The sequence below is a fragment of the Varroa destructor genome, unplaced genomic scaffold, assembly GCF_002443255.2.
Source record: "Varroa destructor unplaced genomic scaffold, Vdes_3.0 BEIS01000002.1, whole genome shotgun sequence".
NCBI lineage: Eukaryota > Metazoa > Arthropoda > Arachnida > Mesostigmata > Varroidae > Varroa > Varroa destructor.
In genome coordinates, this window is record NW_019211455.1 from 57,931,648 (window position 1) to 57,941,648 (window position 10,001).

The 10,001-nt window shown below is 35.6% G+C and overlaps 1 protein-coding gene across 7 annotated transcripts; it reads right to left on the reverse strand.

Annotated features, from left to right (window-relative positions):
- Positions 1-1,433: 1,433 nt before the first annotated feature.
- Positions 1,434-9,193, reverse strand: LOC111244417 (protein FAM8A1). 7 transcript variants are annotated; one of them, XM_086981982.1, is made up of 7 exons: positions 9,059-9,193; positions 5,313-5,537; positions 4,799-4,918; positions 4,157-4,287; positions 3,696-3,716; positions 2,483-2,751; positions 1,434-2,018 (listed from the first exon to the last, which is right to left on the reverse strand). In XM_086981982.1, the coding sequence occupies exons 2-7, from the start codon at positions 5,508-5,510 to the stop codon at positions 1,753-1,755; spliced, it is 1,005 nt and encodes a 334-aa protein (XP_086838108.1). In that variant the 5' UTR covers positions 5,511-5,537; positions 9,059-9,193; the 3' UTR covers positions 1,434-1,752. The 7 variants fall into 7 exon arrangements, with proteins under 7 accessions (XP_086838108.1, XP_086838107.1, XP_086838109.1 ...); XM_086981981.1 differs by lacking the exon at positions 9,059-9,193 and adding an exon at positions 7,414-7,544; XM_086981983.1 differs by lacking the exon at positions 9,059-9,193 and adding an exon at positions 7,303-7,514 and having other exon boundaries at positions 4,823-4,918.
- Between the last annotated feature and the right edge of the window lie 808 nt (positions 9,194-10,001).

A 10,001-nucleotide genomic window follows, 5' to 3' on the forward strand; every position in this document is an offset into this window, starting at 1 on the left:
GAGTGTATTAAATTTATTGTTTTAGTAAGCATTGAAGGATAACTTACCAGCAGAACAAATACACATAGTGGTAATCCAAAAGGTGGAAAAGTAATCTTTGTCACGGGTGTATGATAAGATCTGTTTCTGAGCGTGCCAAATTGAATGAATAATCTTAACAAAAGTAGAAACCACTGAGCATTGATGTGTGCCGTACCCCCAGACGGTGGGTATCGAGGTGTTGAGGTGACTTATAGTGAGGTGGTTTATAAGTAGTGTCCTTCGGCTAACCAGTTTTCTAGGTTATGTACGTTCTCCTAGTGGAGTGGAACTTTTTAAACTTCCTATTTTATACAATATATATACAATATTATATAAGATTCTGATTAAGATTTATTAAAATGGTAATGATCTCTAGAAAGTTTTCATTCTAGCTGCATACGTAGCATGACACTTAACATTATTCGAAAATTCTGCACGTTTATTTTGTTCATGGTCTATTAAAAGTTATCTAAACTTATGAAGACTGAGAGTCTAAGACCACTAGAGAAGCCGGTAGACCACTAGACGGGAGCCACTAGAGAAGCCTAAGGCTTCGGTCTTTCGCTCATTTCACTAATAAATTCAACAAATTTAATGCCACCTTGATGTGTTACAGTCATGTGATCGGTGGCCACTGCGATTTTTTTTTTAGAGAAGTTTCGTCTACTCTGAATAGCCATGCACATGCGTGCCTGTACAGTAAAGTTTGATCTACTAAATACACCCTAATATATCGTACAGAAGACTCCACGGCCATATCTACGAAAATAGCAGATCAGAATTGGATTGCTTAGATCTGCATAATGAGCTGAAAAAAACTGGACTCGGGGTGTTGTGAGGCAGAGGCTTATATAATTGTCATGCATCCTTTTGCGTTGTGGCATGTGGCTGAGAAAACGTTTTTGTCTTTTTTATTAGAAATTGACTGTGCAGCATGTTCATGTTTAATCATTGTAAAGAAAACGTTTAGAGCGCCACAGTATTATTTAATGTACATTTAGAATACAGTATTAACACGCATGGAATAATACTCTGATGCTGCTTGGTGTATGCGACATGATTAATTTCATGCTATAAAAGAAAAAGCAGCTAAAACTTTGCATTATAGTATGATCCTCCTAACAACAGGGAACGTAGAGATATAATAACTTTTGAATTGAAACATAAAATTATCTCTTTTGTCTACGTTAGTTTACTTTATCAGCAGTACATAATCGTGTAGGAAGTAAAAACACTTTTAATTGTTATCTGTATGAGAATGCCTTCGATAATTATTTAATAATTGTTTGCTGGCTAAAAAGCACGGCAAATAGGTTTCCAAAGGTAAATATGATGCTTTGTTACAAAAGCATATTAATTTAATTTTAGCCAATCCGTAAATGATTTATATGCTAATAAAAGCAAATAAAGGATCGTTTTGATATATCTCGATGACGATCTCTTTATTACCTCGTTGAGTGAAACTATCTATTTCAATTTATATATTTTACTATATTACAGTAACTGATTAACCACATATTCTAATCTATATGCATGTGATGCTGACCGTTACCGTAATATATACCATATTTCAGCGTCCTGATTTCTATCAATATTAATACCATCGGTAACCCGATTATTAAAGTCCCGTATAATTCAGCTTATAAGACAGCAACATTTATAATCTATACTGGAGAGATTTCAAACCGTTAACAGATGCCTATTTACAATGTCGTTTTCTCTAATTTGGCTTTAATTGACCACAATCCTCGGCCCATTTCGGGGCTCCTCAATAACCAAAGTCCTACACAACTGGTCGTAGACCGCGCGGTTGTGTTGAAAGAAAAAAGCGGTCACACAAACTGGAAACAAAAAAGTCACCCCGCAATTTTTCATAGTCGCCCGTAGTAAAGCCCAGAGGAGGCCAACCCCACACGACACTCGGACCCGTAACACACCCGGAACGACTGTTTCGCACTGCCAGCAGTTGATCACACGAATGTTCATTATATACTTGCCTGTAAGGATACGTGTTAATGGAAGTCCAATATTTGATCTAGTAAAACGGAATAATATCTAGTGAAATTACCGTTGTGGCACGTGGTAAATGAAACCTATATTTTGTTTGTACTTTTATAGTGCATTATCAACCACTATACTTTATCTAAATAAAAATTTATCTAAAACATGCCTTCTCTGTGCACGAACCCGGTGGTAATAGTGTTTTCACCATGTGCCCCTATATAAGTCAGTGTAAGAATTATTTTCCAAAATAAGATTTCCGCTTTACATCTGCGAGCTCAAAACAAGTGACAACTTAACACGTCTTATAATTAGGCAATAACAAACAGATCAAAATATAGCATGTTCTTCTAAGCTAACAAAACCAGTTTTAGTTTATACTAACCGACTTATACGATGGAAAGTATAGAAGTAAATCAAACGATTGAAAAAATTTCTGTATGGTCTGACTTATAATTACCGATGGTTTGTCCTCGACCGATCATTCCCCAGACAGCCAGTGTCTCATATAGGATGACCACTAATCGATGTACGCTCTCGAGAAATAAAATTGGCCATTTGTCGAGAATACTCTCCAGCGCGACTGAGTACGTTAGCAGGTCCTGTTGCAAGATGCGTAAGTCATAGCTGCAAAAGCGGCCACATGGACAAAGATACGAACCAAATAGCGGTGCATAAAACAGTACGAAAGCGATACCAGCTGGTTGCGCAACTGGGAAAACCGAAGCACTATTGAATTGAGTTTAGTACGGCGCTGTATAGACTTTGAAGCTCAGACACTAGCCCGTGCTAGGATCATTTTTACTTTACTACCTTCACAGTAGATATTTAACCATTTGAACATGTACCTAGTTCAGGGATATTCATGTGATTTTATGGCACATAACGTACTTAGTTTGGGAGCCCAAGTAAACTGCTGAAGTCATTCAGGATTACACACCAAGTTTACAGGGACAACTGAAACGACTCTATCGATCAATTATCTACGTTTCAGCTAAGTCTGACTGCCAACTATCACATTGTAGTATCAGTGCTACAATCGTGCCTCAGTGCATATACAATATATATATAGCAATCGGAGAGCACCGCATAAAATATTTAAAGATACAAGACGAAAATTGACTCTTATGTCACTCACGTGTTATTTTAGGAGCTTACAACAACTAGAATTTATCTTTATTAGACCACGTGCTTCAGAAAACCTATTTTATTCACGAATATTAGAGGCAATAGGTTTTTTTCAATTCATTTCAGAAAGCAATTCGTGCAACAATAGGAAGGATGGAAACCAAAAATAGTTTTACAGTTTTCTATGACCTCTAAGGGGTTCATGCATTCACATACATATTACTAAATTGCTATATTCTTTTTATAAATGCTACACGGTCTTTTTCATTATACGGAACCGAATTAAGTGGAAGATTAAGTCAATTTCTTTCCGAATTCAGCTAAAACGTGAAAGCTTCAGTACACCCTCAAGTACTACTACCTACCATGAAGTCGTAGCTTACGTGAGTTGTTCGATTTCTTCATCTATGATAAGTGTGATATCTGTATTAAAAAATAGAGATTAGATAATAACTAAAGAAGCAATATAAAGTGGAAGTCAACCAAACATAAAGAGAAGCAAGCCAAACGAAAATTATAGCGCAATGACAGTGGCAAATACTCACGAAAAGGAGCTGAAATTAAAGCTGAGAAAAAAAAATCAGACGACACATGAAAATAAACACGTTACATAATCTGGATGAATTCTCAAAAATGAAATTTATCCCTATAATATACACTAAAAAACAAGCTAGACTTACATTTTACTGCATTTTCTGCAAACAAATGAAATAACTTCTACTTTTGGTAGGGCGTGAAATGACAGACAAGGAATACCTTACTTAGGGCCTATCATTATGTGGTGTCTCTTATTTTCAGCAAAAATTAGTGTCGAATTATTATTTATTATTATTAACTTCTGGCAATTCATGGTTCTAGTTTCATGGTTTTGTTGACTAGAAACCTACAGGATACCTTCTTAAAAACCTTCTAGCTTAACTTAATTAACATTATGAACTTTATTCTTTGAGCTTGACTTCTTAAACGGACCGATGACATCATTTTCAGCAATCGGGGTGGTGAATACCTGGGCAAATCGATGATCTCAAAATAGTCGACAGCTATGTAGGTGATTATAAATTTTACAACGAGTAAAATCGCGCAATCAATGAGCTCCGCGGCAAGCCGTTTTGGTATCGACGGGATATTCACCTGGAACTATAAAACGGATAAGACAAACAAGAAAACCAAAGTGCGAAGATAATGATAGCGGTGGGGCTGTAATATATGCATGTGTGGTTTACAATAAAATTTGCTGAGAACAGCCAATATAGATGTTATCCAACAATGTAGCTCTTACAGAAAAACGTCTAGACATTTGGATTTCTAATCCAGCAAATTATCTGGATTTAAGTAGGGACCTTGGGCTATCCACACGATATTTGGTTACTGTTATATTTTGACTGTCGTGATTTTTCTAAATTACTCTATGTCATGAATGCCTCAAAATTGATATCAAGCATTCGAAGGTCCAAGAAGCGCAAGCAGGACACGAAGTAGTATAATACATGCAAACGACGCATCAATCGCTAATTCAACCGCTTTATCTATCCATTGGTGGACCATTGATGGGAATTTCACAAGGTACAAACAAAATATACAAGAAATATTCAGATACCATACACGAACTCATTGCAATGAAATGGCCAACGAAGTTGGCATCACTTGCCTGTGTCGTGGCATCGACTGTTACCTGTTGCCCTGTCCCGATGATACCTCGATTGACATTGAAAGCCCCTCCAGATTGTGCGACACCATGAAGCATCGCAGATGTTACCACCGAATTTACCTAATTAGACATATATATTTAATTATAGGTTTAAAGTTCCATGCAAAAAACAATACTCTAAAGGGCGCCAAAAGCAGAGGAGAGATAAACAAACTCTCGGAAATTCCAGATAGCTTTTGCGGTAGGCTGCATTTAGAGCCAACCTAAATGGAATCTACTCTTAATGGAGCCGAATACTCTTAGAGCTTGATGGATATGTACAAACGTATGAATAGACGACAAAGCTAGAGCAGACTTTCTTTAAAGACCAAATAGTAGTACCCTATCAACAGATAAACATATTTTTAAATTTGCTTAAAGAGACATTATAAATATAGATTGCCCTCTTTGGGAGTCAAGAATTAAATTATCGTTATTAAATAGTTTGCTTTATAGCAACGGGTGTCAGATGTACCTGTTGCCAATGGTAACACTGCCACAGCCATTGGTTTAATGAGTTGATATATTCCTGTCTCTGAACGGCTTCGTCTTTACTCGCCGTAGATGTAGGACCACCACTGGTCCTAATTCGTTCTTGTGCGACCGTATTTTCACGGGCGGTGGCTGAACCACCGCCCTGAGAGACCGCATTATTTGGCGATTCGTCGGGCATTGCCTTACGCTGTCTGAAATATGAAGGCTGAAAAAGAAAAATAATTTAACTTGATAACCTACATCATAATTATTAATAATATGAATCTCAAATTCGCTAAGTTATATAAAGAACTTACTATCGTTTATTGCTCTGTCTAGATTAATGCGGAATTTCTAACGTACTTAGATTAGTATTGTGTAAGCATATTGGAACTGTAAATGAATAAATAACCAACCCAATTACCATTTTGCCAAAACGAACATATGAGATTCAACAAAAATTGCTCATATTAACAATAATAATATCGAAAAAAAGTAAGCAGTACATTGGCATTTTTATCTGATAAACTGTACTCTTTCCGAATAAATGCACCAGGAGACAAAAGTAACTAAACAAGTAAGCAAGCTTTCACGAGTTGATTCACTGTTTGTATTTATTCACTAAGCGTCTAGGCATACAGTGGTTCTTTGGCTTATTGTTGTCGCGGAACACTCACTGCAATATAAGAAAATTTGGTGGTTTCGAACACTCGCCATTTTATCAAGCAAGTTAGTAATAAACCAAAGAGACTGAAATAGTTGTTCCAATATGCAATAACACTCTGAATCGATCATTTGTATTCTCTGCTATGACATATATATTACAACATCGGAGAACAAAATTCAATAGTATGCCAGCTCATATCATTGCACTTCAGAATTCGACAATGTTGTAGCCAATGTTTAAACAACGGGCTTTCCACCGTGAGACAATAATTTTCCGAATAATACAACTGTCAAGCCACTTAATATATTTTAATGCTTACCTACGTTTACGAAGCAAGCCTGATTTTGCCTATATATCAGTAATATATCTTATTCAAAAATCACGTAAATTTGTTTGTATTGCAGGTCGGTTTGTATTATCAAATGCTTATTATCGTAAGCCATTACCGAGAGCCTCGTATCGAACCCTCACCTCATATCGGCTGGCATATATATATATATATATATATATATATATATATATATATATATATATTGTACCTATTTTGTCCGTAATAATCCCTTTATCAGATTGACGCCAGCCGATATGAGATGAGGGTTCGATTCGAGGCTCTCGGTATATTATATATTTTGTATTTATATATATATTTATATATATATATATATATAAATATATATATATTTATATATATTTTGTATTTTCAGAATACGCTTCAAAACTATGAGGCTACGTATTGACACTAAAGGCAAATTGGGGAAAATGGCAACACCCGCGAGATCACTGAGTGACATTCCACCACAAAATAGAGATTGTAAAAGTTTATAGAACAATGAACACACAGAGCGCACATGTCAATATTCATTCACTTATTAATCACCAACTTTATATCAAGAGCGAAAAGAGCAGATAACATTCATCACAAGCGTAATGTAAACGAAAAATCCTAACAACAGATATCTATTGGCTCTGCCGAGGATTTACAGACCCTTTGTCGTTAGTCAGACGTATAATGCTAAGTACGTCTCGTAAATGGACCCATGAGATGTCAGTTTTGCTCTTAATAGACTCAAATGGGTAGGATCGAACGCATGAAAAACTATGTTCTTCCTTGAGTAGCGTCGAGTGTTACTTTTTCCGCTAGCGTTGTGGTGCACGCTAAACGTTTGTAACATTTTTCCCAGAACGACGCGTATATCATATATGTGGCACCAGTACTATTACATTTTAATAAAAACTTATTAAAGCGTTTTGTTCAGTTCTGTATTAAATAACTCAGTATTATTACTAGAACCACGTATATTTTGATTTGTATGAAAATTATCACCTCTTTATGTATTCGCAGCTAGCGCAGAAAACGAACCCTGTCAAATACCACAACGGCTGTACTTCCAAGAAAATCCAAAAAAAGGGTTTAGTTTTTTTTAGTTTCAATCACCTTAAGAACAAATTCACTCAAATTACATCCATCGATTTCTTGCCTGGCTATTCATTGTTCACATACGTATGCTCCTTTACAATATCACGGGTAAATGGACGGAACGTGGACGATCCGGAATACACAACAACAAATTTTTCGTATTTTAAGTTTAAATTAGAGCACGAGTGGCACTGTATATTCTTGCAGATATCAGTTACATAGAATGGAACGAGTAAAGATGAAATAACTGTATTCATTACGAAACAGCCATACCTTTATATTTGTTTTATGTCTATAGAAAAGAGTTTTCGACGCACTAATCTTGATTATCCGAAAAACAGTCTATGTTAAAATACGTTAGACTAGTTAAAAAAAAAATGAATAAGATAGTGATCAGAGATAATTGTGTTGCTTCCTCTGCTTATAATATAAAAGTGCGTTTTCTGGGTTTTAGTAGTTTATTTTGAACATATGTTTTTCTCCCGCTTTAACCACGAATATAAAACAGGTCCTATCTGATATATTGACATGTTAACACAATAATTCTTAGTTTAGAAGGAACCTAAAGATGTGACAGCATATATTTTAAACGCCTCCATTTTATATAAGGAATATATTTTACTTAGTTTGAACAAAAACATGGCCTTATCGTAGCTAAAACATCTTGAATCACTTTATCAATAGTCTGCATTTCAGTTCAAAACTAAATCATAGTAGACATTTTAGCCATTACAACTTACTTAGTTTTATAGAAATAGATAATAAATAAATTATATCATAGGACTTTTCCAGCGACAACACCAGAAGGGAAAGTTAGCAGAAACCAGCTAATAACACGATATATTTTTGACAATCCGATGTACAGTGGGCGTCATTGATTCACTACTTAGCTTATCGAATTGAAGGAGACTAGGTAAGATGTATATGAAGTAGAAACAGATTCAATATTAAAACTATGAATACAGTATCCAGTAATGATAATAATAATTATTATTATTACTATAGGTGGAAGGCGAAAAATAACGAACATAATTTTCTTCATGAATATTTCAACCCTGACGGGGCAAATAAGATTTTCAATAAAGTTTAGATTAGAGGACTTGAAGATTAAACAAAATTACTCAAAAAGTCATTGTTGGTATACCTAAGTTTTTACCTGAGGAACTAACAGCCATTTTAGAAGTGAGCATATCAGTTAATAAGGTTATAAAGGTAAGCGCCAACGGACAGTTTTTTTTTGTAACTTTTTGAACTTTTTGTAGCATTTTTAGCAATTTCGAGTTCTTGCCTTCTTGCAACCTTTGGCTCGCTATCGGCTATCTAAGTGACATTTTTACGAGTTACTATTAGGAAGTTGTTTGTGGATTAAAGAAGAAATGTATTGAAAATTATTAGTTAGTGGTCTAGGTCCCATAATTGTTCTGAATAATTATGATCGTCAGAAATAAGATTTCTAGAACATGCCAAAGATTTCGTTGAAGTATCAATTTTTCTTTCGATATATAAAGCATAAGAAACATTTTTAGTTTAGATGCACTATTTCTTCCTCCCATAAAGTTGTATCGCTTATCAAATGGGGCCAAAACCTACACATACTGCAATAAAATAGCACATGCCACGTAAGAGGTCTTATCTATTAGGCAATTCTAAAAATAAGATTTACCCGATACTTTGCCAAAGTAGTTGGCTGCACTGCGGGCCTACCACAAAAGAAGAATACGGGTTACCAATATAAACGACCAAATATGCGCTCGGCGACGTAAGCTTTCGTCACTCAAGTCGTTTGAATTGGCGAGGTACAGGTGCACGGGCGGTTACTCAGAAGGAATAATATAAGGAGAAAGATACAGACGTTTTAAAAGATATAAAGCCGTATTTATATTACGGTTTACAAAAATATTGGCGAAATGCCTCGTTTTTCAAAACTGCAGTGTATCTGCTGTTGTGCGGCAAAGATGACATCTTTTAAAAATTGATTTTACCCGAGTTCACAGAAATTCAATATTTCGAGTCTTTACGTTCGGTACAGCCGTCGGGACGTTTCATCAGACAGCAGTTCCTATACCGGAACTCCAACTTGCACCACCGCGTGTCCCAGTTTAATAAAGTTTAGATAGATATTTACGAAAAATTAAAGGCTAAGCAGTTGTAAGCAGCCTACTTGTTGTGTAGTACGAATATTACAAGAGCTGGGTGAAGATCAATTTTGTTTTATCAATAGTCAAAAAAACGCTTTAGGCGCTATACGTCCATCTTTTTAATATGTTTAGCACAATTAGGTTGAGTAAGACATATGCTGCGCATACAATGTAGCTCAGCCTTAGTACGTTGTCAACAAAGAGTAGGTATAGTTTCAAAAAAGATGACAAATTACTCCGTTGGCTGGGCTCGTAAACGACCCTCAGATTTGATCTCAACTGGTTTTTAGTTAATCAACATTTCGCTCATTTACTCAGCGGCAGCGAAAAATTCACCGATAGGCTATCCATGTTGTCGAAACCGTGAATAACCGCACTAGGCACGCTCGGGCACTATATATATATATAAATAAACATAAATATAACCAGTATTTTAGCTTATCTTAAGCTGACCACTATTTAGCAATT